The sequence below is a fragment of the Dermacentor albipictus genome, unplaced genomic scaffold, assembly GCF_038994185.2.
Source record: "Dermacentor albipictus isolate Rhodes 1998 colony unplaced genomic scaffold, USDA_Dalb.pri_finalv2 scaffold_19, whole genome shotgun sequence".
Classification (NCBI taxonomy): Eukaryota; Metazoa; Arthropoda; class Arachnida; order Ixodida; family Ixodidae; genus Dermacentor; species Dermacentor albipictus.
The window spans coordinates 2,751,980-2,778,754 of record NW_027225573.1 but is presented as its reverse complement, the minus strand read 5'-3'; the positions used below and the strand labels follow the sequence as shown (position 1 = coordinate 2,778,754).

General features: G+C 44.4%; 2 protein-coding genes and 1 long non-coding RNA gene across 3 annotated transcripts in view; 2 read left to right on the top strand and 1 right to left on the bottom strand.

Annotated features, from left to right (window-relative positions):
• Positions 1-496: 496 nt before the first annotated feature.
• Positions 497-2,544, top strand: LOC139052157 (uncharacterized). The gene is made up of 3 exons (XM_070529245.1): positions 497-818; positions 918-1,007; positions 1,777-2,544. The coding sequence occupies exons 1-3, from the start codon at positions 724-726 to the stop codon at positions 2,234-2,236; spliced, it is 645 nt and encodes a 214-aa protein (XP_070385346.1). The 5' UTR covers positions 497-723; the 3' UTR covers positions 2,237-2,544.
• Positions 2,545-7,953: 5,409 nt separating this feature from the next.
• LOC139052188 (THAP domain-containing protein 1-like) lies at positions 7,954-23,519 on the bottom strand. The gene is made up of 7 exons (XM_070529263.1): positions 23,390-23,519; positions 22,902-23,073; positions 18,650-18,851; positions 16,604-17,701; positions 14,426-14,559; positions 11,120-11,321; positions 7,954-9,821 (listed from the first exon to the last, which is right to left on the bottom strand). Exons 1-4 carry the CDS (start codon positions 23,517-23,519, stop codon positions 17,363-17,365), a joined length of 843 nt encoding a protein of 280 aa, XP_070385364.1. The 3' UTR covers positions 7,954-9,821; positions 11,120-11,321; positions 14,426-14,559; positions 16,604-17,362.
• Positions 23,520-23,689: 170 nt separating this feature from the next.
• The window catches only part of LOC139052140 (uncharacterized), a 36,696-nt gene continuing 33,610 nt past the window's right edge, over positions 23,690-26,775 (top strand). The window contains exon 1 of the long non-coding RNA XR_011509728.1: positions 23,690-24,151. This is a non-coding gene — a long non-coding RNA (uncharacterized lncRNA). The remainder of the gene's footprint in view (positions 24,152-26,775) is intronic.

Genomic DNA, 26,775 nt, shown 5'->3' with positions numbered 1-26,775 from the left:
CCCAGCCCAGTCGAGAGCGAAAGGGAGCCTTCTTTTCCTCCTCACGACACGAGCCCCTTGCGAACGTTCACAACGCTGATGATGATGCTACATGTGAGGACGCGCGGTGGGGAAGATGACGTTACATTTGGGACAGATGTGATTTTGCTTTGAAAAGTGCAAAATCGAACATGGTATTGTATTTGAACCGTACAGATAATTATTTCTTCAATTTTATCATTACTTCAACACTAAAAAACGGTGCGGTGCGGGCTTTCATAAGCAAGTTTCTGCATGAAAAGCTTAAGTTTTTGGGGAAACTTCCTTTTATTTATTTTAGTATCAACTTGGGCACCATGAAAAAGAAAGAACAATAAAAGTATTTAGTATCTCGTCAGTTACAAAGTTAATTGTAATAAACCACAAACTTCAATGCAGGCTGGCACCAGTACTTTATTGCTTACATCTTGTCCTCTGCATCAGAGGCATCGATCTTCGCAAGATATTTTCTGGTATGCGATTGACGCACGTGAGTAGAAGAAAATTAAGAACGCAGCAGGCAGCTGTCTCGTGCACTGCGCGCCCTCCGCCATTTTGCACGCGCATTGCTACTGTCTGCCAGCGACTAGTTTCTTGGTTCCGCAGTGCGTAATCTAAAAGAAAATACGGCTAGATTTTAGGACGCGCCCACGCCAAGTCCTGCTTTACCGCCGAGCTGTGCGGTAGCGACGCCTCGTGTCGGTCATGAAGCAACGTTCGCAATCTGATGCCCCGGCTACGAACAAGGATGGAGCCACGACTGGCCGCGGATTTCCCCACGCAGCTCAGCCAGACGACAGGTGCGGCGTCGCTCAGCGATCGGCAGCAGCGTGCGCACAGGGCTGCTACGCTCGGTCTTAACCTCCTTGTGGGCGCGCGATACACTTCTGGCCTCCCAGGATTTTTCCTGCCGGCGGCTCTCACGTGTCGGCGTTCCTTTGGTCCGGGGAGAGTTGCCCACGCGCCTTCGTCGACGGAACGGCCGACAGGTGAGTATTCGTACGTGTTCTGATAAGGGAAAGGAAAGTCTTTCTGGGAGAGAACGTTGAAAAGGTAGCCTGCAGATGCAGTGCCCTGTCGAGAGTTGGTGCTCATCTCGGTGGCACCGTACATCGAGGCCGGCAGAAATCGCCGCGATAGTAATATTTCAGCGGCATTTCGAATACTTGTTTCGACTTAGTGGTAATTGTAGCAGAAACCTGTGTGTGCTTTGTACATTTGGTGCGTAGACATTTGGAGCTTTTCCCTGGGCAAGCTGTCGCTTACTTAGTCACATTTCAGGCGCCGCAAAGAAAAAAAATTAACACACCAAAGAATACCTGCGTCACTTGCGAGTGTTTTATTTTCCTTTTTTTTTGTGGTAGCCTTATCGTCTTGGTTGTTGTGATTGTAAGATGCATGCTTCTTGTTTGTAAGTGGCTCTTTGCCATTGGCCGGTTGCCTTCGGTAATAAAACCCAAACATAATAATGATTGGCTGGTATATCGGCTTCACGGCTGTTGAAGCGTAATGCCAAATTTCTGAATATACGCCGAAGTGCCAAAAGCGCAATATATGTTATACGAACACTTCCATTGGTCGGTAACTAACAAAAGTAAAAAGAGCGATGATTTTTTTAGTTGTTACTTTTGAGGTATTTACGCATTTGTTGTTAAAATTTATTACTGGGTTGAAAAACAATGTAGAAGAGAACAAATAAGTTATGCTGTAATCTTGATGCAAAAGCTCCCAATTTAATGTGAAGTGTTTTTATTACAGCGGTAAGCAGCACAGAAGAGGCGGCCCTTGTCATTCTGGCCGTGAATCGGTTGGTGCAGCCACGGCGTCGCTCTTCGCCCCAGCTTCCGCACCCAAGAGGGTGGTTCACAGCAGCCGGACGCAGCTGGCCGCTGGTGCAGCGTATTGTCATCCCAGGCGACGCCTTCACCAGCCTCGGGTTCTCGAAGCCTCCGCCCACCGCCTGACCATCGCAGCTGTACTGCGCAGTCTTAGCCGCTGTTCCAGCAGTGGGACTTGGCACAAGGGCGACGTGCGTTTCTTGGAGTACACCCACAGCTTTTGCATAGCTGGCTCCGCGTGTGGCGTCAAGAACTGCGCCGTTGTTGCCTTCGACGCACGGCCCTGGCCCGCGGCGAGCACTACGAGATCTTCAACACGCGGGGACTTACAGTTCCGTGAGGACAAGCACTCCGCCGTTATTCTGACTGTGGAGGGCTGATTGTCACACAAGTTTTCATACTTTTCAAGCAGTACAAGGGCGTCTCGGCTGTTGCTTGGAGCGTTATAGGCTTCCATAAAATCGGTTCTGCCAACTCTGACCGGGAAGCTGGGCTGCACCCTCGCAATTTTGCCCTTGTCGTGCTGCTCGAGGGATCGGCAAATGACGCAACTCGTCGGCGACTTCAGGCTTTTTCATGTAGTTTTTTTCTTGTAGACTCCTGCTGCAAGTCGCACACACTTTTGTCCTTATTAATGCGAGATCTTGTATTTTTCTGCTTTGCGCAAATATAATTTTACCTAATGCTATGTTTGTTGACTGGCTGTAATTTTCCTTGCTAATCATTGCTTTTTCATTCTCGGAATTTACCCCTACCTGTTACGATAAAAGGCATGAGGTGGTACATCTTCACTTCATATACGTATTACTCGATAAATTAAGGTAAAAAAGAAGAAAAGAAAAAGGAACAGAGGAAGGACATAGAGCTGCGAGCTTCGGCTCCACCTCGCTTTCTCTTTGTTTATTCATCTTGCTCTGTGTGCATAAATAAAGTTACAATGTACCAACTCGATCAAATCGTTTCCCTTGTCAATACTCTTTGTCTCGCTGTGGTAGAGAAGTTGCATAAAGAGGAATAAAGCGCCCCAGAAAGTCTGGTCAATGTTTCAAACGTGGTCAACGTTGCTGAACGGTGGACCTATCTGTGTCAATGGCGGCCTTGTCATCCTCAGTAGATTACATTTAACAGGTTCTTAAGGTAACGTCACCTGCTTTCGTCGGTTGTGGCTGGCTGTAAATGAAGACTGTGTAAAAAAGAAATGCAGTGCTGTCATTTGGCGTTTCTAGCCCTCATGGCAGGAAAGACGAGAAGAAGAAGGAAGAAAAAGGGAAAGAGGAGTGGGAGTTGTTGGGCGATGAAGATATGATGCCTTCTAAGAACTCTACAGAAGCCGTAGTCGGCGTTCGTTTGCGGGTTTAGAAAGTCTGGTCAGTGATCAGCGCGGGGGCGACCCAAGGGACACGAGTTGAAAGAATGGCCTCAGTGGCCTAGTATCGGTGTGTCGGAAAAAGTTTCGAATGGATGAAGTTGGCGACGTGGAGTCGCTGGGAAAGAACAGGGGCTGGTGGGTGGGATACGCGGTGGTTGGTCCCTAAAGGGATGTTGGCCTCAGTAGATGGGTTTAGGCGTCGTTGCGACGATATACAGATACAGAAGTGGCATGGTCCTGTGGGGCATAGGCACCGAAAACGCCATGCAGAAGTTTGGCACTTTGTGACGTGTCGGGGCCTGTTTTTAATTAAAGAAGAGAATTGGCAAAGGAAGCGTGAGGGGAGAATTGAACACCTGAGAAGGTCTCGTATAATTGTGTCGTTTGCTTTTCAAGAGTGATATACGTGAAGACGCATGGAAAGACGCGGAAATATAAATGTAGTGGTATGGGAGAGGTAGGGAAGAGCTGGAAAAGGAGGCATAGGTAAGCTGAAGAATGTACGTTGGCTAGTAGCATAACATAGTTTGGTGCCTTTATTAATGATTTGAAAATTTCAGCGGTAACAGCTTTTAGTGATCCTATGTTGCCACATGCCAACTGGATTCCCTTGGGGCATACACATTTAAACTTGTGTATGAGTTGTAATTGTGCATAATTCCCTCTCACTTTGTGATTGGGAATTCGGTTATACTTTATAAAGTCTTTCTTCGTCGATTACATGGCTGTGTGCATTTAGGTGGCTGGCTGTGGTGCTTTAAAAAGCTGCGCTTTGTATCCGAGGGATGGCTGTTCACGTTGGTATACCCGTCCCCATGTCGCTGATGTAGTTAATACAAAAATGGCAAAGTTCAAGTGGGAAATGCTGCAACATCCGACATACAGCCCAGAGCTGTCGCCTTGTGACTTACACATTTTGGAGCATTTAAAACAAAAAAGCACCTCAAGGGAACCAGATTCGTGTGAAACAGTTAGACTTTTTGAAATAGCAACCCAAGGCATTTTACGAGACAGAAATCACGTACGCCACTCGTTAGTCAGTGGGACAAATGTCTAAATGCTCATGGAGAATACTTTTAAATAAAGTACCCAGTTTGTCATATATTTGCATTGGCTCACTTTCATTTGACTCGCCCTCGTATAGTTTGCAGAAGTCCTGCTTTTTATATGTGCTCTCTGTTGCGACTATAATTTCGGAGCAATTACAATACACGACCGATGACAGCTGCTCTTGCGCAATATATTCTAGCAGAGGACAGCGTCATTAAGATTTTTCTCTGCTCGTTGCATATGTACAAAAAATGTAAACAAGGTTCTTGAATGACAGAGAGAGAGAGAGAGAGCTGTAAATGAGGGAAAAGCAGGGAGGCTAAGAAAGTTTTATTAAAATATTTGTCCTCAACTTGTTCATTTCATGACCTACACATTTTTCATATCAGGGGCCTCAACTTGTTCATTTCATGACTTACACGTTTTTCATATCAGCGGCATGCACCGCTTTGCTGGTTTCTAACTGATATAGTTCTACAGTTCGTGTGATACTTGCTTTACCTATTAAACAAAGAAAACATTAAAGCATTGATATCAGTTATTTCAGGCACAATTTTTTAGACATACGAGTTTATTCTTTTATGAAAAAACACTTATTTTACTTGTCTTGACAGTGCCTAGCGTTCAAGAATTCACTTGCAGCATCTTTGGCAATGGCAACGCAGTTATTAATATTGTTTAATGTATTTGATCTCTTGACAATTTCTATAAGGAGGAGGCCAAGCTGCAAAGTGAGCACCCCCCTCCCCCCAACCTCCGCGAACGAAATTTCTGGCTATGCGACTGGTTATTAATATTGTTTAATGTATTTCATCCCACAACAATTTCTATAAGGAGGAGGCCGAGCTGCAAAGTGAGCTCCCCCCCATCGAACGAAATGTCTGGCTATGCCACTGCCTTCTAGATACGTCTCAGAATTTAATAACCTCGTTGTGAGTAGCGGGAGCGTCCCTGTGGCCGCAAGGAGGAGGGGACTTGACGCTCCTTACAGAGGAAGCGCGGTCGGTGAGGTCACGCGCAGCCTCGTGAGCAGACTCATTGAGGTCTAGGGGAGCACCCTCTACCGACCCTACGCGAGCGGGAAACCAGGGGATTGAACTATGCATGAGAGCATATGGACTCGAGCCGCTAAGAAGATGAGCAGCTTGCTTGGTGATGCAACCTATTTGAAAAGCCCTAACTGCCGTTTTCGAATCGCCATAAATCTCTGACCCACGACCGTCTAGCAGGGCAAGGGCGATCGTGGCTTGCTCGGCGACTCCGGGGTCTGGAGGGCCGAATGGAGGTGCTATTGGAAATCTTGCCGCTGGAGTCGACCACAACGACGACAAAGGTCTTCTCATCGCTGTACTCTGCGGTGTCAACGAAGCTTGCTCTAATGTCTCGTTGCTTGATCTGTTTGAGGATGGCTGCTGCTCGGGCCTTGCGTCTGCCCTCGTTGTGGAAAGGATGGACGTTTCGGTGCACAGGGGTCACTTCAAACTTGTCTCGAATGCACTTAGGGATCGGGATACTGACCATCGGGAATCCCGCAGGGTGGTAACTCAGCTCTTCGAGGATGCGTTTACCTGCCGCTGTGGTGCTCAGGCGAGTGAGTTGAGCGCGTTCCTGTGTTTCGGCAATCTCCTCGGCGGTGTTATGCACCCCCAGCTTGAGGAGATCCTCGGTATGGGTCCCGATGGGTAGCTTGAGAGCCCTTTTGACTGCTTTGCGGATGAGAGCATTGAGCTTGTCTCGCTCCGCTCTGAGCCAGTTGTGCATAGAAATCGTGTACGTGAAGTGGCATAGTATGAAGGCATTGATGAGCCTGAGGAAATTGTTTTCCTTCATGCCTTGGTGCCTGTTTGCAATTCTGCGAACAAGGCTGAAAGCGTTGTCCGTCTTTGCGATGATCTTGCGGAGAGCCGTTCCGTTCCCGCTGTGAATTCAACGAACATGCCCAGGACCAGAATAACATCGAGCCTGGGTATCACCCCCCCGTCACAAGGGTGAAGACTGATGCCGCTTTCGGAGAATAGCTTCCAATCTTTGGGTCTGCCTCCCTTCTCTTTTTTGTAAAGCATAAGCTCCGACTTGGCGGGGGAGCATGGAAGTCCATGGGCCGGAGATACTCCTCGATCACGTCGATCGCCTCCTGCATGGCTTCTTCGACTCTGCCGATGCACCATAAGGTGATGTCGTCGGCGTAGATGGTGCTTGATGTACTCGATAGGTGCCAACCTCTCAGAAAGACCAATCATGCAGATGTTAAAAAGTGTGGGGGAGATGACAGAGCCCTGAGGAGTGCCCCACCCTCCAAGAGGCACATTGTCAGAGCGGAAGTCCCCAATACAAAGCTTGGCCTTCCTGTCCATTAGAAAAGAGCACACGTAGCCGTGGAATCTGGAACTGAGACCCAGGTCTAAAATTGTCTTCATGATGAAGGTGTGGAGCATGTTGTCGAAAGCCTTCTTGAGGTCCAGACCGAGCAGAGCCTTGACGTCTCTGGAACGGCCATCCACACTCTGATTAGTTTCATGGCATCCTGCATGGAGAGTCCAGCGCGGAAGCCGATCATGTTGTACAAGGAAACCTCGTCTTCAAGGTACCCGTTGAGCCTGTTGAGGACGACGCGCTCTATGAGCTTGCCGACGCAGGAGGTTAGAGAAATCGGCCCGAGGTTCTCGATGTTCGGGGCCTTGCTGGGCTTGGGAACAAGCACCGTGCTGGCCATTTTCCATTCTGTAGTAACAACGCCGCTCTTCCAGGACCCTTTAACCTTGTCGGTCAGAACGATGACCGACGTTTCGTTGAGGTTGCTCAACATTCTGTTGGTGACTCCGTTCGGACCCTGCGCAGACTTGCGAGAGTGGCAGATGCCCTGGCTCTGCCGGGTTCTTTGCGAATCGTGCGAAAATGGTCCCAATCAATGAACGTGAATTCCCTGACACTACTCTGAGACAGCTTGAAGTTGGTCTCGAGAATGTAGTGGTCGCTGCCGAACTCCATGGTGGTGTTCTCCCAGCCCACGTCCACAACCTGTGGCAAGACGCCAACGAGATGGACCTCACTCTGGTCATTGGAGGCGAGTTTTGTTTTCGTTTGTCGTTCTCCATGCCGTTCGTTTGTTGCTGCCTGGCGTGTCTCGGCCTCTGCGACCGCTGACTTTGTGGTGCAGCGGCTTAAGGTGTGTATCATTCCATTGTTACAAATACGCTAATGTGGCAGTAATGTACTGTACAAGCAATTGTGCGTGAGTTTATTGGTCAAACTGGAGACGGGCACTTTGCCATGGCCACCTTGCCTCGGCTGCAGACTGCAGGGACAGTGCACATAAACAGCTGAAGTGGTTCTTTTTGTAATGATTTTGTTTCAAAAGAATGGCAGAGTACTGACTTTATAGCGCTGCACCCATACATTTGTTGCGAGAAATGAAGCCCTCGGTGACCCACAAAACACAAACGTTGTGAGCAATCATGCAGCAGAGATGTCACAAAATTATTGTATTCTGCATAGCCGTGGAAGTTTGTACAGTACGCTTTTTATGCAGTGTGTAGAGGCGCTTATTGTTTTGAGGCGCTGGCCCTGTCAACGTGTTTGACAGGCAAACCCTGAAAAAGAAAAATGAATTCTTCGGGCGACTAGCTGTGTTAATTAAAAGGGCGGAGAGTCCAGAGGCAAATGTTACAACACGAGAAAGGAAAATTCACTGTTTTTATTGAACCTAACTAGTGCAGTTAGGGATATCCGAAAAGCATTGCCAGCTTGAAATGGATCGCACTGACTCTGGTTGGGCCTGTTATAGCTTTGTGACTCAGAGGAACTGCACATGATTTCGTGCTGCACCACTGCTGATAAACAAAATGGAATTGCTGCATGATTCGATTCTGTCACGTTTACTGTGTTGTTTAATGCTGTACTGTTCCATCATGCCGTGCCTATAAGCAATCGCGTTCTGTCGTGGTAAGAATAGTTCATGTTGTCGCGAGTGGCCTAGCACAGTTTGCATCATCGGTAGGTACCTAAAACTAACGCAAATTATTAGCCTTACATTGGTGAGGTAAAGAGGAAGGAAGTGGGCATTGCCAAAATCAGTAATTTCTAATTACATTTGGTAGCCACAGCAATTTGATTAAATTTGCTGTGAGGCTCTAGCAGGTAGGCTGCTTCGGCTCAATGTCCATAAATGGGACTCCAAGAGCTTTGTGTGGTAACTTATTAGACAAATTTGCTATGCCAGAATACCTAAAGCAGCTCCACATGTAATATAACCTCATACTTTGCTTTCCTTCTTTTAGAACAGTGTGTGTTTCACAAAGCATTGTTCTTGCATTATAAAATTTTATGTGGAAATTGTACTTGCCTGCTCCACGAGGCATTGCAACAACAAAGAGGCTTTAGCTCTAGTGTCTATTTAACTATTGCTTTCCACTCTCTTTAGCCTACTGGGGTTAATCCAGTGTCAGAGTCCCAGCATTTCCCAGGGGAACCACGAGGAGGCAAGAGTGGTGGGGCTGAACAAATCTTGCCCCTCCCCCCATAATTTTTGTAATGGCCCCATAATGCAGCCACTGGGTCATTTGCATCAGAATTGGCGGAGCCATGAGTTCAGTGTCATGCAAATACACAAAAGTGACAGCTCTTCTGCTGCCTTTGCGTCACTTGGCTCATCACAGAAGTCAGGTATCGTCACTACACATGAACAACAACTCTTGCAGTCCTTGCAGAAGTTGTCTCGTCACAAAAGATTATATGACTTGTGTGCACAATGTAGGATCTCTCCACTCAGGTTGACTCGCTTGGTCAATCACTGGTGAGCAAATAGTACACGCTTTGTGAGCACATGCCTGAGGTATGCACCGTGCTTCTGCTCAGTGCGGTGCCTACCAGATTTCTTTCATTCGGAGAGTGATATACTTTTTTTTGGAGCACTTTTGTGAGGCTTATCGCATGCCGCGGGTCTTCAGAGTAGTGTGCGCAATCGTGAAGCACGACTTCATGTTGCTTCACGAATTGTTGGAAGGCCTCAAGAGTTAGCTTGTGAATGTTGTCTTCTGTTGTGGTGCCTTGGCGTAGCACTGTCTCCGCTGCACACATTGCTGCATGCACAAAGTGCGATGGTTCTATGAGACCACCATTGTCCTTTATGAACGTGAGCAAGATAGTCACAGTGTCATTGGTGAGCACTGCTGCACAGTGAAGGTGTTTGCTGGTTGCACTAACCACGAAGCCACCGATGTAGCAGACTACTTACTTCACTGGCATATTCGCTCAGAGCAAAATAGTCGCGCTCGAGCAGAGCATCCGCCATTGCAGCTGACTGCTCTTCATAGCTGTTGCTCAAATTGCTGCTGTGTTGCCCCTGGCTTCTTGAAAGGCATATCCCCTCAGTCTGTGCAGTGACGTTGGCATTCTTTGAGCCGAGAACAGCTGCATGTACTATGGTCTGCCTGTAGGCGTGCCGGAATTGCGTCGCTGAAGGGTTGTTATTCCAGCCACCTCGCTCGCTTATGCAACTAAAGCACATTTCCAGGGGGTCCTGGTTCAGGTTTCTCGTGCAGATGTACCTGCAAACAACAGGCAAGTTAGGGCCTTGCCGCTTTATGTTGCACACTTAAAACTAGTCAGGAAAAGATTTGTTCGTAATTTTATGAGCCACTGAATACATGCGTTGAAATTGCAAAATGTGTTCTTTATATTTTTTTTCAACGACACATATTCTGAACTGCCACTTGCTTTTGTGCTGCCAACTCGTATCTTCACCACAACCCAAAGTATTCATTCTTTCATTTCTTTTGGCATTGTGCTTACGGTTCTGATACATGTTGAGTTGGCACCTGGGCAAAGCAGCACTTCTTGATCTTGTACAAACGCTTTCCCTTGCCTGTACTTCCTTGTACTTTCTTTAACTGCAACTGGCATAATAATGTGCATGTGAAGCAGTTTTTTTGTTATGTCAGGCTTTTGTCGCAACAAAGCAAAGCATTCACATTTGAGGACAGCAAGCGATAAATATATGCATTTCATTATAGCAGGTCCCATGTGTGCAATACGTATACATGAGGCAAATATGACTGGGTTGTTTTGTAAGTGTGCTCCTTATGTTTTCATGTAACATTAATTTCCTCTCAAATGGCAATATATAGCAATGTGGTGTCTTCAACTGAGAGTAATCATTACTAACACATTTTTTATAATGATTGCCTTTTGCACCTAGCAGGTCAATTGGCTTCTTCTGTTGCTTATGAGTGCACCATTAAAAATGATGTCGGAATTCACACTAAACAAGAAGCGAGAATAGTCAACCTGAAATACAATAAAATGCTTGGTATATCGAATAAAATCTGGTACCATCTTCCATTTGTTACGAGTGGCTATGACAGCATTTGTAAAATCTTTTCTGTGTAAATAAATATGCAGTGCTTTTGTGGCACAAGAGGTGCATATCACCAAACAGCACCATTAAAGTGGTTATCAGCTGCAATGGAACTGTTACATTCTAAGGATAAGTGTAACACGGCTGTAAAGGGACCCAAGATGAGTTGCTGTATGAGTGCACAAAATATAGCGTCCCAACTACCATGCACCAAAATTTAAGAAGATGCAAATGCCACGTAGCTGGACAGGACCAATGTAATGTTGTTTGCCGTTACTTGGAGATACTCGGAGCATTTGTATTCTGGACGTGTTAAGCAGCCTCCGCTTTCTTGAAAACAGTACAAGGAACACCCTTAACGCGTCGTAAGACAGTTTGAATTGTTCAGTCTGTCTTGAAATTATTGTTCGTTATTTCATGTCATGGCAAACTTTGTCTTTTTACCATCTTATGTTGCCACCTGTGCGCTACATCTACCTATGCACTTACTTGCACAGGTCAGCACCAAAGAGCCTTTCTGCCAGCTGGTAGACACCCTTGAGTGTGAATGCCAGTGCAATCACAGACATTCGCCTGCCATCCTGGGCGACGATCCTTTCATTGGCCAGTCGCAGAAGTGAACGCTGATGGCCGCAGTGGAGCCTTGAAGCCAGTGGCGACAGGATTGCTGGAGCTCAGCAGGTCGAATGCACTGGAAAGGAAATGGTAACTGTAGCACCAGATTACGCGACCCAGCAATTTCTGAAAGATGCTTCCTACACATGCACATTGTCAGCAAAGTAAAGTGTCCATGATGCCTACAACATATTTTACCTGTACGGGTTAGTTTGCAAAAATGCACTTGCTGTTGTGGTGTCCCTAACAGACATATAAGCACCAGGCTCAGGTACGAAACACAAACAAGTCCTTGAAAGGATAAGATTGCTGCTCTTTTTATTTGTTCATAATTTTTTTTTTATAAGCATCAAAATGAAGCACTTTTCTAATCATTTAAATGAAACATTGTTGCTGCACTTATTGCTTGGATGATATCTCCATATACTGAAAACAATAGAAACATTGCATGTGCTTACACCTGTAATGCAGCATACACAGCACATGAGTAGTTTTTCTCATGAATAAGTCTCAGAGTTACACAGACATTCATATGACACGAGAAGCCAACAAACAAGGAGACCAACTGCAGCATAGGGGAAATTACATGTACTTATTGATGAAATAAAAGAAATGATAAATTAATGGAAATGAAAGTGGAAAAAAAAAAGAACTGGCTGCAAGTGGTGCACGAATCCACATCTCAGTATTGCGCCTGCAAAACTATTACCAACTCAGCTACTATGGCGACGTTTTGCCGTCCATTTTCTAGGGTATTTATGTTTATCTACTAGAACAAAAGCTGGGAGTCTTAGCCAATGCCACACCTCACAGCCTTGACGGGGGATGTGGAACATCCTTTTCATTTCCATTAAATCATTTCTTTAATTCAATTAAGTACATGTAATTTCCCATATGCAGTCCTTGGCGTCTTTGTTCGCTTCTTACTATAAGACTAATAAGAATCGGGCCCTCACTTTCCTTTCTTCTTATTCGTACACATTCCAGTGCATTATGTGTATATGTGTGAGTATACATTTGTGTGCTTCGCTGACAATGCACATTTACAGCTACTTGCATGGAAAGACGTAAACATAAATGTGCACATTTTCTTTTCTGTTAATGCATGGTTGGTGCATGGTTTAAAAACTGTTTTCCATTCTTTTACAAGGTTTCATACAAATGCTTACAGGGGAATGATGAATTTCGTATGCATCAGAGGTGGATAATTTCGATCATACAGCACTTGCAGGAGAACCCACGCAGTGTTTTTGATAATTATTAGCAGGAATACGTCTATGACTATGACTGCAGTGGACCAGCAGACCTAACAATTGCAATCCATCCAAATTCTATTGCTAGCTACCATATGTTTCACATTGAAATGGCTGACAAAATATGAGCAACATTCTTAATGATTACCTTATGGCATGCTGGCATTATTCAAGACAGTGTTGTTTTCAGCGTCATGAGAACACACTGCTACAGGAATTCAGCTTCTACAAGACACCTTACATTGCCCTTTTTCTGTATCGGCCCAACATGTCTTCTCAGTTCTGTAAAAAATGGCTGACATTTCGGCAAGTTGGTATAGATACCTCGGGGGAAAAGAACTGGCACAACCTTTCAGGGAGATAGAGACAGTGCAGACACATGAATGCTGGGATGTGTCTAATGGGTGATGCCAAAGCACTAACTTCAGACATGTGTCAGTAGACACTTATTATTTCTAATGAGTCACCAAGTTGTGCATTACATTTGTTTAAGAAATGCCCGGGTCCTGAGCTCAATCTGATTAATGTGTGCAACATTAATGATGAAGTGGACATTATATCAAATGCCTGTTATTGAGTGAGGGAATGGACACATAGAAGCAAGGAAACCATCAGTAAAATTCGGTCATGCTGCAACATAAATAAAGTAACAATAAATGTACATAAAATTAAGAGGTACATGTGCTATCCTCCTTCAAGCAATAGGACAACACATTTCCAACTTACATTGGTTGTTTAATACTTTTCTTATCAATCAGTAATGTTGGCTGTCCATAATTAAAGTATACTACTAATGACGCATCAGTTTGCTGTCTGTACACATAACAATCACTATGGTGATAAGACAGAAGCAGGGAGACAAAATGCTACATAATAAGCATAGTGACGACCAAGGCAATATGTATTGAAACAAGATTGGCTTTGACTCTCCCACGGGTGCCTTGTTCACATTGACTAGGTCGTCTTTAACAAGGTCATAAGCGAGTCATTGTGAACAGCCAGTGATTGTGTACAAGGCTCTCATGAGGGAACTGAAACATCTTTTCATTTAATACATATTGCCTTGGTCAGCACTGTGCATCTTACTTAGCATGTCTCTCTGCTTCTTTCTTATCATCATAGTGATTTTTCTGTGTAATACAGACAGCAAATTAATGTGTCATTATTTTTTTTCTATTTTTTCAAATTATGGACAACCAACATTATTGATAATGGTGTAGTACTATGTAAGTGTCCCTTTAGATTTCTGGTGCATTTGAAATTTCGCAGTGTGCATGTTCATGATTACTAGTATTTTATGTACAGTATCTCAGCTGGTCCATCGAGTCCACCGTTGTTCCATTCTCTTCTCCCCAACTTATCTTGCAAAGCCTTCCACATTTCATCTCTACTTACACTTCGAACCTGGCCTCTCTTTTCTGTGCCTATAAGTGTGCTTATGTTGTGACACCATGTTTGAAATTGTAGTTCATGAAAAAAACTGCTAGCGCAGTTAAATGCTAACATTAATTTCATAGAAACGGTCACATGATATTATTCTAGCATGCACTCGCATGAAAGCTGAAGCCCCCCCCCACTGAAGGCAGCATTATATACTCAAGGCCTTGCTTGGTGTTGCACGCTACGCTTACATGGCCTACTGCACCATTGTTTCAGCTATTAATATTTCTATGTTTGGCCGTGTGCATAAGCCAGGTTTTCATATAGAGAGGAAATAGCACCTAAGGAGTTATTTCTGTAATGAGCTGCATGCATCGCTTCATAAAACGTTGTATAGCTTGTGAAAACCAGAACCTATGCCATTAGAAATCCACATGCGATTTGTATGAAATGCTTGCCTAGCACATTCACTCTAGCTAATGTTAGGACAGCATATTTACTGAAATGGACATAGCATGCATGGAAAATGCTTCATTAGTACCCTTACCGGTCCACCATGGTTATGAAGTTGGCAGTGCCCATGCTGTTGCCAAAGCCTGGCAGCTTCAGCAAAGAAGCAAACTCCAGCGCCTTGCTGACGGAGCTGCTGAACGTCTGCGCTGCCAACTGCACTTTCATGACCTGTTGGAGGCGAGGAAGGAAGATCGGCAGAAGTTATACATGCATTATTTTAGGGTTGCCTCACCTGTTGGTAGTAAATACTGTGTGTCTTTGACAGCTTGATAGCTGCGCGCAGGCCTTCCTTCTCCTGCAGCTCTTGCAGCACCTCGACATGCTTCCACGGCACTCTTTGTGATATAAAAGGACGCAGCAATGCAATTGCTTCTTTGCTAACCCTAAGACATTACTCTACAACTAAATATGTCTGCTTACATCTACATATTCACAGTATATCTGTGCAAAAAGCTCCACAAATGCTCACTCGGTGAACAGATTCTACAATGAAAAGGTCCATCTTAAATTATTACAGGAAAGGCACCTTCCCCATTCTGGATGCACGCGACTTGCTTCCTATAGTAACTGTTTGCTTCCTACGGCCAAGACTAACAGCAGGAACTCTTCTGCTAAGTTTTCTGTAAGTTTTGGATTTTGTTGCCACCTAACCTTAATGAACCCAGCACTATTAACATGTTTTAACACAAGCTTCTTGTTTTTGTGTGACTTGTGTAATTCTGTAATTAAGTACCATTGACATGTTCTTATTGCTAGTTTATTGGGACCACAGATGCTGCAAGTGATAGATAACTGTAAATACCATGTAGATGTAACATATCTGATGCATAATAAAAGCTCATTCTTATTCTGATAGTACAGTGCCTTTTTGTCTTCACCCACTTGAGTGTTTTGTTTGGTGCCAGTGTATTATTAGAAATCCATGTGTCTCTTCTGATATATTGTCTCCTGTGCATATTGAAATCGATAGACTTAATTGAAAGCCAGACTTGATGCTGTTGGTATCATCATTGTGTGAATCCTATCACATTTGGAGTTCCTTCTATAATTGTGCTGTACAGTTACATACAACCTACCACCTTGTTTGTAGCATTGGCACCAAGTGCACTTCGTTCTTTTTAACATTGTTTAATATTTGCAGAACTAGGTAAGCAACCATATGCAATATGCAATTAAGCTCCCAACAAGCATTATGGTGTTACTACACTTGTTCCCTTCAGTGCTGCTCCAAAAGTGGGATGCTGCCTCAGCCTCTGGTTCCCGAGAGTAGGAAGGGAGGCCTTTAGTGACGCCAGCAAAAATCCTCTGCCCCTAATGATCATTATCACCCACTTTCTTGATGCTGCGCTAGGTTACTAAACAGTTTAAGGAGGTATCCCGTTGGTTGTCTCAACGAGTTATCAGCGCTTCAACAGTGATGAATAGTGAAAAAAAGACTAATAGTAATATTGGACAAACTGAGTGTACACAACTACTGCTTAGTAGTTTTTAAAACTGCACAGTATCTGTCTATGAGGTAATTTGTCTAAATGGCTTTTGAATTTAACATAAGAAACTAGTTAGGTATTAATAAAGTCTATAACTACAGCCAGCAATAGCAGAATAGCCAACACTTCAGAAAAATTAGTTGTTTGTCTAAAAGATATAAAATAATGGCTTGCCTGTGTATGTCATTATGGTCCTTATACTTACTCTGAGTAGAGTAGTTCCTAAACTACTAATAAAAAAACTAGCTGCATTTTAAAAAGCATGAATGCCGAGCCGGGAGATTTTTGAAAAGCATGTGTTAAGAGAAACCGCAGTGTCAATGCAGCATGGATTATGCCGCTCCCAAGATAGAAATTTCGAACCTGCATAAACCTCATTTAAACACAACAGGCACGGAAAAAACAAGATTTATCACATTGTGGGGTTTTACGTGCCAAAACCACCTTCTGATTATCAGGCACGCCGTTGTGGGGAACCCTGGAAATTTGGACCGCCTGGGATTCTTGAATCTGCACCTAAATCTAAGTACACAGGTGTTTTTGCATTTCGCCCCCATCGAAATGCGGCTGCCGCGACCGAGATTTGATCCCGTGACTTCGTGCTTAGCAGCCCAACACCATAGCCACTGAGCAATCACGGCGGGTAAGATTTATCAGTGAAATGGAGCCTTTCATCGATGAGTGCATTTTTTTACAGCACATATGTGAAAAGTGACATTTCTTACCCCGTAGGTGCTGCTCAAGAGAGCACCTTTATCGCCAAGCAGGTTCCGCAGAAGCGTTAGCCCATGGCAGGCATCAAAAATCATGAAGATGATGTCCTCTGCGTTGCTTGCATGTGGGAAAAAAGCCTTGAGTGCCTCGAATGACTGCTTGTGCACACGGCAGCCAAGTAGCTTAGCCATAGTCACATTGGCAGCAAGGCCGTCGCATTCAACAGCCACAACTTGCAGCCCACATTCACTGATGCAGTGGATTGCTTCAATTAACAGGTTCTTGAGCACCTCTCCAGAGAGACCAGCAGTCAGAACATAACCAAATGGCTTCTTCCAGGGTGCTGCAAGTCCGACCACTATGAAGACAAGTGCGTCAGTGGCCAATGGCACATCATCTGCATCACTGGGCTCTTGGCTATGACCCAGCTAAACAAATGCAATGAGGCAGCCAGTTGCAGTGTCAAGCTCGCAAGCTTTCTGTATACTCATACCATCGAGCACAATGCCACACAGGCGCTCCCTTGGGGCATCATTATTGTGACAAACCTGCAAGTCTTCCAAAACTTCAGCAGCGAAGCCCGGCCACCCTTGCAGGACCCTGAGCCACTTCCTGATGGCCTGTACACTTGGCATGGGAAACAATGTGCTCAGGTACTCGTATGCTCGTGGAGAGCAGTAATGCACTGTTGATGCAAACTTCTTCAGCTCATCACTGTACCTTCTCCCACGAGGCTTTTGTCTGGCATTTTTACTCCAGCTCTGTATAGTTTATAACGGCAGGTTTCCAAATTCTTTCAGTTTCCTTTCTGCTTCATCTGAGAGAATGTTCCTTTCTTTCATGTTTGCTATGATACCCTGCAGGCTCTCATTTTTCTCTTTGACTCGAGCTGTCCTCATTCCAAGTGCCTTTATCTTTTTTCTAGCGGTTGTCAGCATGTCTCCCAACCTCTTCACTTTGGTTTCCAGACAATCGCGCGAGCAGCACTCATGGTCCAAAGTGCTGAATGCTGTAGCTGGAGCACTGCTTGATAGCTTTGGTGAATGGTCAGTGCTTGTTGGGAACGGTTGCTTGGCCAGGACTGCACGACTGCTGGACAGTGGCACATCCTAGAAGGGATGATAAAACTGACGTTATGTGTGCAAGGGAGCACGTTGCAGCCTAGACACATTACACATTCTACCTTCAAATTCATGAACATACTTTACACTAGACAGAAAGGCTACATCAAAACCATACCAATACACTTTAATGTTTTTAGCACGAACACAGACGTGCAGTACCAGAATCTTACCACAACAATAGATAGTTTAATTGAAACACACAAGCATATCCATTCAGAAACACTGCTTCAAGCCATGGGTGTGCAAGTTAGCTGCACATTATTCAGGAAATATAATTCTTTTTTCTGACATGCACAGCACATGTCAGATGGTGAACTTATGCATTTTTTTTGCCTGTTGAAATGACAGAACTGGTATACATTGCAACAATTCACAAACGTAGGTGCGTGCTGAATGGCTGCCCCTCCACTGTGACATGTGGATACAAGCCCCCGTTTCAAGAATGCCTCATTCTATCCAGGCGTGAAGAAAATCTTACGTGGCTGATCACTGAAGGATAGATAGGTAAAAAGAATGGGTATGCTGTCCGGGCACATTATGTCCCTGCCAGAAAAAAACATCTTTCCTAAATGATGTCCCACTTCCACCTGGCTGCTTTGCTTTCAGCACTGTACAGTCTCTCTGAATGAGTCCTCTTTCCCATTTGGCAAAAGTGGCATTCATATTGTGTCCATTTCGTCTATGCTGTGAACATACTAACCTGTCAACGAGCTCAGGCTACCACCCTTGCCATGGAAATTATGATATTGAAAATGATGAGCATTCTGCATCGTTTTGTTTATGCCATTCTTCATGTCTTTACACATGTTACACACATACTTCTATCCTTATGTTGCTTTGCAATAATTGTGTAACATTAAAATTAGGCCAGTATTGTTAATCTAAAATGCCTGCTCCTGGGTTTCAATAAAATTATTACATATGTGAGCATACATGTGTGGTTTCAGTGGCGCTTGGATGTTCAAACTGCGATGGAACAGCGCCTTCAAGCAGCAGGCGTTTACGCAGGCTGCTCCTGAAGTCAGCTGGCTTGAAGTGTGTGGAGCACAGCAGGTGGTGACTTGAAGGTTTGAAATCTGGTTGTCCCATTGCTTCAAGCCACTTGTGCAAGAGAGCTGGGTTTTCTAGAGGGAGCCTGCACAAGTTAAAGCAAGGAAAAAAAAATCCAAATAAAGCCACAACAGAACAGATGTTATGCACTGTGATTCTCCTTCCTCTTCGCTGCTTTTACAGCGAAGTTGTACCTCTATCGTCCAAGGAAATTTTCGTGTTGTGGCAAGAAAAAAATTGCCTACGTGGGCCGATCCCGGAGACAGTGCAATGCCGGGCCAACCCGCGGCGGAGGTGAAGTAGGCATTAAGCACTCCCCAAGCGTGGGCCGATCTTGAAGATAATGCAATCCTGGGCCGACCCACGGGTTCTGCGAATGCTGGTTAAGGGAGTGACTTTGCTCAACATTCGGCAAATTGTTTCGAAGAATGCTTGATTTTCTGTCTGACATTTATCTTGTAGCGCTTCTGATTGCGTGGGAAAATATTTGTTTAAAGTTTCGTTAATGCAACAGGAACACCTTGACTTACTTAACAAAAATAAAACTGCGTAAACTAATGACACGGGAACAATGAGTGATTAACACTTTCGCTCCTTCATCACATTGAGCACTTTGCTCTGTTTTCTTTTTGATGTCTGAGGCAAGCTGCCCAATGAGGTATCCTCTGTCCCTCACCTGTGGTACGACACCTTTCCACTTCCAGGGTCGTACTTTTGTAAGCAGAACAAGTAAGCGCAACGCCAGGACATCGTTACGGCGGTTCAAGTACCGGCACTTTGCGCGGGCACATACTGAAGCAGACGACAGAAACGCAAATTTCTTCTTGCACAAACAATACATTGTATCAAATCAACTACTTTGCATTATTTCAAATGCTGATTAATAGTATGACAAACACAAGGAACAGGAGGTATAATTATTAAGTGGCAAAAAACTTTACTGGCGCATGGCTAAATCTGGAAGAGAAACCATAAGTCGTACTCTGGCAAAGCGTAGGTCAAATTTTTGTTGTACTAACTTCTCGTGTTGTCTTCATTTCGAATTGTCAGTAAGCATAGAAAATCTACATAATATTTTTAATGAAATATTTCAACCCTTAGGTGGGCGGATGAGATTAAGAAGTTTGCAGGGATGACATGGCCACAATTAATACGTGACCGGGCTTGTTGGAGAAAAGGAACACAGACTCCTATAGCAGGGTTTTTTGGATATTAAGAGAGCCTATGACAGTGTACTTCAAGAGGGCTTGTGGGGCATTCTGGAAACTTTAGGAGTGCAAGATGGAGTAACCAATTTCTCAAAAGATATCTATAAATGTTACCGGGTGATTACGCAATGGGAAAAGCAGGTTTTGGAGCCTGTAATGATTCGGCGAGGGCTTAGGCAGGGATGTCCATTGTCACCTCTGTTTATGCAGTGCTTGCAAGGATTATTTATTTTTATATTTACATTACCCCTAAGGGCCCTCATGCGAGGGTACTACATAGGGGGGGACACAGACATGAGATATACGAAATAAAACTACATGAAATAGACACACACACAAGGAACACGAAATAGATATGAACAAGGGGTATATGTACTAATTCATGAAATCACAAGAACTTTTTTCCACAATATGTTAATATGTACGTATAACATTAAGTAATAACTCATCTGCTACCGCTAACCACTTTCTTGCAACAAGGTTTGGAAAGATGGTAAGTTAACTTCAGTAGCTATGCATGATGGTAGGTTATTCTATTCTATTATTGTGCGAGGAATAAATGATTTTGTGTAGAGCAATGAGCGGCACGTTTTGCGTTTTACTTTGTTAGCGTGGTCACGGCGTGGGAGGATTGCAGGGGGTGGTGAAAAGAAGTCATCGTCAAGCGTGGTATGGTGATAAAGTTTATGAAATACGGTTAGGTTGACGGCGTTGACGTGATAGTGGTTCCAACTTGGTACGTTGTTTTAATGATGTGGCGCTGGTGAAGCGTGAATAATCGGAAAAGATGAAGCGAACAGCACGGTTTTACAGAGATTCAATGTTGTTGATAATGTATGCTTGATCGGGATCTCATATGGCACAAGCATATTCAATTTTTGGGCACATCAGCGTGATATAAGCAAGTTTTTTTAAGTGTGAATGTGCATGCTTGATGTTACCCTTAAGAAGACCTAGTGCTCAATTAGCTGATGCTAAGACGGTGTTAATATGGTAATGCCAAGTGAAATCAGATTGAAGATGAAAGCCAAGAGACTTGTAACTTGGCACAAGTTCTACGCTAGCATTATTGAGAAAGTAGGTGGTAGGAAGTCAAGTGAAATGGTTGGTAAATGACATTAGCCACGAAGAGCACCAAGCGGTCACCACATCAAGATCAGTTTGTAGGGAAAGTCGGTCAGCGTCATTACTAATATTACGATATTTAACACAATCAATTGAATTCGAGATGAGACACACTTGGATAGATCATTAATAAAAATTAAGAAAAGTAGGGGACCAAGTACACTGCCCTGGGGGACTCCAGATGTTAAAGGAACAGAAGAAGAGTTACAGCCATTAGCACAGATGAATTGTCGGTTGGAGAGGAAATCTTTAATCCATGCAAGAACGTTTGGGTGAATCAAGTGTGGTAATTTGATTAGAAGCCTGTCATGAGGAATGCGAATAAAAGCTTTAGAGAAGTCAAGAAACACTGCGTCAACTTGGAATCCTTCGTTAACTTCGGAAAATATAGAGTTAGTAAATCCAGCGAGTTGAGTGTCACATGAATAACCCCTGCGAAAACTGTGCTGGTATTTGAAAATGATATCATGGTCTTCTAGGTAGTTGATGACTTGTGTATGTATGATGTGCTCAAGAAGTTTACATATGTTGCTAGTTCATGAGATAGGACGACAGTTAAGTGTAACAGAGCGATCACCCGATTTAAAATTGGTATTACTTTGGCTATTTGCCAGTCATGAGGAATAATGTCAGATGATAATGATTGTGAAAACAGGGCTGATAACACTTGAAAAATGTTTAGAGAAGCGTTTTTAAGTTTCTTATTATTGAAACCAAGGTGATCAGAACTAGTAGTAATGTTGAGGTTATTCAACAGGGCAAGAATACCAGATTCACTGATGACAATTTTTGGCATGGAAATGTTAGGCAATGGCTCTAATATATATATATATATATATATATATATATATATATATATATATATATATATATCGCAACTTGCTGTAGTTACTTACTGGTCGTGGAGTTGTGCTGCTAAGCATGATGTTGCGGCTTTGATTACCGTTTGCACTGGCCGCATGTTATAAGGGGGGTGGAATGCAAAAACTTCACGCACTTGGATTTAGGTACATGTTAAAGAACCCGAGGCTGAAAAAACTGAAAAAAAAAAACCTGAGAATTGTGTACTAAAAAGGATACTTTCCTTGGCTAAACAGTGAAGTATGCAATGAAAAAGAAAACTTGAAATTAAATTTCAAGCGCTATTAATGTACTTATTAACAACTCGCATTAACTCCATCTGCATGTCCTCATGCAGCCTCTGAGGTACACGCTTCATTTTTGCTGCCAGGAATGCAGCAAAGTGATCAATTTCATCGTACTCCTCCTCCAGAATTTTGCTGATGTTATCAATTTGTTCATCATATTTATCTTTCTTATTTTTTTTTTGGAGGCTGCGGCTTCGGCACTTCAACACACACCTCAACAAGGCTCTGTTTCGTCACGTGCACTGACCTCGTCATTAGCCTCATCCCTGTACGTACATTGCAGTAAAAATTTGTTGTGCTGACTCGTGGCCATTTGCACTGGCACTTTGCCAATCCTCTGCAGGTGGAGCCGTGAGGTTTCCCTATGTCCTGGAGAAAACAATGTGGTATGTTTTATTAAGGTCTACTAAGCACTGCTTTCATCAGAAAAAGCTCAGTTGTCATGTGTGACTTGTTAAAAATTCCACACACAAGGTCACTGTAAATATGATTGTCTGTGCATTTCTTTTATTTCTGTGAACTTTTTTGTTCATAATTAGCTGGTTTATACATGCACATATTTTTGCTGTCAGGCACAACATTCGTTGTAATGCTGGCATGATGGCAGAGAAAAAATACCACTATATGTACTGCAACTTTCTATTATGAACTTACGGTCTTCCTATCATGCTGTCCTTGAGAAAAAGGAGCACCACGAAAAACATCCACTGTTTGTCCTCGTCGAGGCTGTCGTCTGCGGCCGCGCCGCTCTTTGCCTCGTTGCGACCTTTGAGGACACGGCGGAAAGTGTCCCGCAAGTTTTTCCACCGGGCTCTCACGTCAGAAACTGCGTATAAAAAGAATGAGTACATGGCATGTGCGCAGTTCGCGCACATGCCACGATGAATGCAGCATTCGCTCTATACATGCATGCCTGCGGTTGTCACATGGTCGCACTTCTTTTTAGCAATTACAGGGCCGCAATTTCGCAGTGGTGCCTTTTCCCTCGCTATTCTTTTTCGCGCTTGGTTAAATGTGGTGATCAAGCAGCGCTTCGCCCACGTTTTATGAAAGGGCTGGATCAGCAGCATAGAATTCAGCAGAAGGGTTAGTCAAATTCGAAGCCAAGCACACAATGTACACAGCGACAAAGCACAACTCACCGGCCGCTCCGAGTTCCGCTGCTACACGCCGCCACGCTGCCTCGCATACGCCACGGGACTTGTAGTCTTTATGCTGCAAATCACACAGGCAGCGCTCTCGCTCAACAGCATCTATGTCCCCGTTCGCCATGCTGAACGTGGATGCTGCAGTACGCACAGTACGCTCGACTCAGGGAGGCTGTCTGCTCAGCTCGTTGTTTCGTGTACCGAAAAGCGCGCGAAAGCAAACCGGTAGTACGTCACTAATGTACATCCTGTTCCGGCTGTCTACTACTGGCTAGTCGCTCATAGCACTTCCGGGCGACGAGCGACGGATTCTAATTTGCAAAACCGAGCGGTCGCGCGACAAGACCGAGCGATGTGTTCAAGCGACGGCCCGATCCGTCGCGCGAACCCGTCGCTCGTCGCTGTCGCGCACAAAATCGCGCTCATGGGGTTTATTAGCCTTTAAGGCTAAACCCCATGAGCGCGATTTTGTAAGCCACGACCTACGGCCTATGTGTTCTGTCCTAAGGCGTCGCATCGCATGCGCTTGGAAATGCGATGCCCTACGGTCGCATTCGGGGCTCATGAGTTCTACCCACGGTGTACGATTATACTTCTTACACCGTGGTTCCACCTCCAAAGCCTACAACCTTCCCGGAAGGCTTTTTTCACGACCGGCGAACGCTGCCAGCAGAAGCGCGAAGGCGCGTGCTATCAGCTGCGCCGATGAGCCCCAAGCAAATGGAACTGCTGAGGACGAGCACAACGACAATGAAGGTTAGAGAATTTCATTAGCTTCTTCTTAGCGCTGGGCATGGTTATTTCTTTGGTACAGGTGCGGACAAGAATATTTGGAACACGCGAGCTGCGGCCAAACTGCGTCCCAGTGCCGTATTGCACCCTCAAGGGGGCATTGTGATTGAACTTCTCAATCGCCTGCCTGCGCGCAAGCGTGATTCAATTTCTTGTTTCGCTTTGAGGCTGCTTGAGGCCATTGGGAGGCACATCACTCTCAGCTCCGGTGTTCCAAATACTTCTGCTAGCACCCGTACAGCCTCTCGTATCAGTAGATTGCTACAGCCCACGTATACAGCGTCCTGAAACAGGGGGCGGGACTATGGTGACGTGAGTTCCTCTGTAGCATTAGCCAAGCAAGTGCAAATAACATTTAGTTTACTCCTTCCTTCGCACTCGGCTGCTTGTGGTGCCGACCACTTCAGTTTCTTTGTAGCTGATTAAAAATTTTTTTGTTGCGAACTCCACTGCTCGGCAGCTCAACGCTCCTCGCTCGGTGCATGCTCTAATTTTGTTCCCTTGTTTCTCCACACCCTGCTTTTGTTGCCAGCTTCCTCACTTTTTGTCTCTTGTTCGGTATGTCAGTTCGGGTACGCACTGGGTGACCTACGTTGTCTATTTGGAAGCGTATCTATTTGGAAACATGGCTGGTGGCACATGCCAAGTTGTGCATACCCATTGGACTAAGTTGTTTATTCATGCAAATACCCAGTGACCCAAGTTGTTGGGTAGTTGGCAAGACAGCAACAGCCGGCACCCGCAAAGTGTGGACAAGGGACAAAGAAGGCTTTGCTTTAAAGAAACATCTGCAGACAAACTCTACTTCTGTGTGTATCACCACCCATTAGAGTTCACAAAAATGCTGCCATCATGTGAAACGCATTGTTTCTTTGCAGTACTCCTTGCTTATTAAACTCGCATTGTTTTATTTTTTATGCTGCCATATCACAGCTTTCTATCACTGCCATGCAGTGCTGGGCAGTATCATGATAAGTCTGGCAAGACCTGTATCAGTATCGTATTTCCGATACGTTAATGAATGTACCCTGTTTCTTAAGATACAAGATATTACTATTGCAACATCACCATGCGAAACTATAGACGTTGCCTGAACTCCGCTTCTCAAGCTGGGGATGCATTCTGTGATGATCACTTTCGGTGACAGTATCATCTTTAGGCCTGTGCTAAATGGCTGGTTGAGCAAAGTCGGGTGACGTAGTGTTCCACCAGCCAATCAGCTCATCCTATTTTGCTCAAGCAGCCAATCGCGGCATGCCTGATGGCCAAGGCGATAATGTCGCCAAAGTGGATTATCGCAGAATACGTCCCCTGATACAGTCACCACTAAATTACCAGAAAACACTAAAGGCAGTGACATTCATTTACGTTTCCACCAGAGCAGTCTATCGAGGGCAGGCGACTATGTTTGCATGTCTGTATTGGTGGAGCGGAGTTGCGTGGTGGCACTCTCATCTCGACAAAAACAAGCGTGCGAACGTCCGTGAGCAGCCGACCTTTTGTTTTCTTGATTTCTTGTTTTTAGTTGCATCAGTGCCGGGGCACTTGTTGATAGCCACCATACTGCAATATGTATGTCAATGCGTGCAGCTTCTTTTGCGCAAATATTGATGCTGCTGTAGTGTACTTATGAAGTTTCTCTTGCGGGGTGCTTTGTTATGAAGAATGTAAGAATGGGGTTGCCTTGTGTCAAGTAGCTTTCACACATCGGCAATTTGAAGGATCTCATGGATGTAAGTTTGACTGTTGTGAACCAAAATGTGGATGGTGCTGCTTCCAGAAGACTTGTGTATAAGGCGGCTATTTTTTGTACGTGATTGTTGCTCGCAAGCGCCAAAGCTACTTTTTGGACTATGTTACATGTGTAAACGGCAATACATTTACGGACAAAGTAAACCTCGATAGCATTATTTGGATACAGCGCAGAGGGTTCTTATTAATGTTCTCGCTATTAGATGGCAACCCGCTAGGTGGTCAGCAAGCAGAGCAGTGACTCCTATCAACTGCAATAGTGATGAGCAAAAATCTGACAGCGCAGCGCATAAACAGGTTTGATGCTAAGCAGCTAAAGTAACCACAATATATTGTAGATTGTTTTGGAATGAAAATATTAAACTTTGAGCAATAAACACAAATGTAGAGATACTAACAGACATTTCATTCTGATGCAACAAGGTTTGTCGGAGTTGAAAAATTTCAAAGCAAACATTTTTGTGCATACACATTTGCTGCAACATTATATCAATATATAATAAGAAATTTCTGAATGTATCGAAGTATCTTAAGGTACCAATGGAAAGTATCATATGGGATACAATTGTGGTAGTATCTTGTACATGTATCTCAAATACTTGTTGCCCGAGTATCTTGTATCATATCATACAATTGCAAAGTATCTTAGCCCAGCCCTGATCACCACAACGACTTTGAGCTCTGTGTGATTCTCCACAGCATAGAAACAACTGGCCCCTTTCATTGCCATGTTGACTGTGTTCTTCATTTACTTCATGTTTCTTCTGCCTCTCAAGCACAAACAAACATGCATTATAATCTCTGCTGGAAGGGCTCATTGTAAGCGGTTGTGCAGA

What these genes read in the sequence shown, in the direction of transcription:
- LOC139052157 (XM_070529245.1), top strand. Translation starts at nt 724, where the DNA reads ATGAAGCAACGTTCGCAATCTGATGCCCCGGCTACGAACAAGGATGGA. An exon ending in GCAGCTCAGCCAGACGACAG is followed by an intron (nt 819 to 917) that starts GTGCGGCGTCGC and finishes CTGGCCTCCCAG; the next exon opens with GATTTTTCCTGCCGGCGGCT. An exon ending in GTCGACGGAACGGCCGACAG is followed by an intron (nt 1,008 to 1,776) that starts GTGAGTATTCGT and finishes TTTTTATTACAG; the next exon opens with CGGTAAGCAGCACAGAAGAG.
- LOC139052188 (XM_070529263.1), bottom strand. Translation starts at nt 23,519, where the DNA reads ATGGCGAACGGGGACATAGATGCTGTTGAGCGAGAGCGCTGCCTGTGT. An exon ending in AGCGGAACTCGGAGCGGCCG is followed by an intron (nt 23,074 to 23,389) that starts GTGAGTTGTGCT and finishes TTTTATACGCAG; the next exon opens with TTTCTGACGTGAGAGCCCGG. An exon ending in GCGCCACTGAAACCACACAT is followed by an intron (nt 17,702 to 18,649) that starts GTATGCTCACAT and finishes CATCCCTTCTAG; the next exon opens with GATGTGCCACTGTCCAGCAG.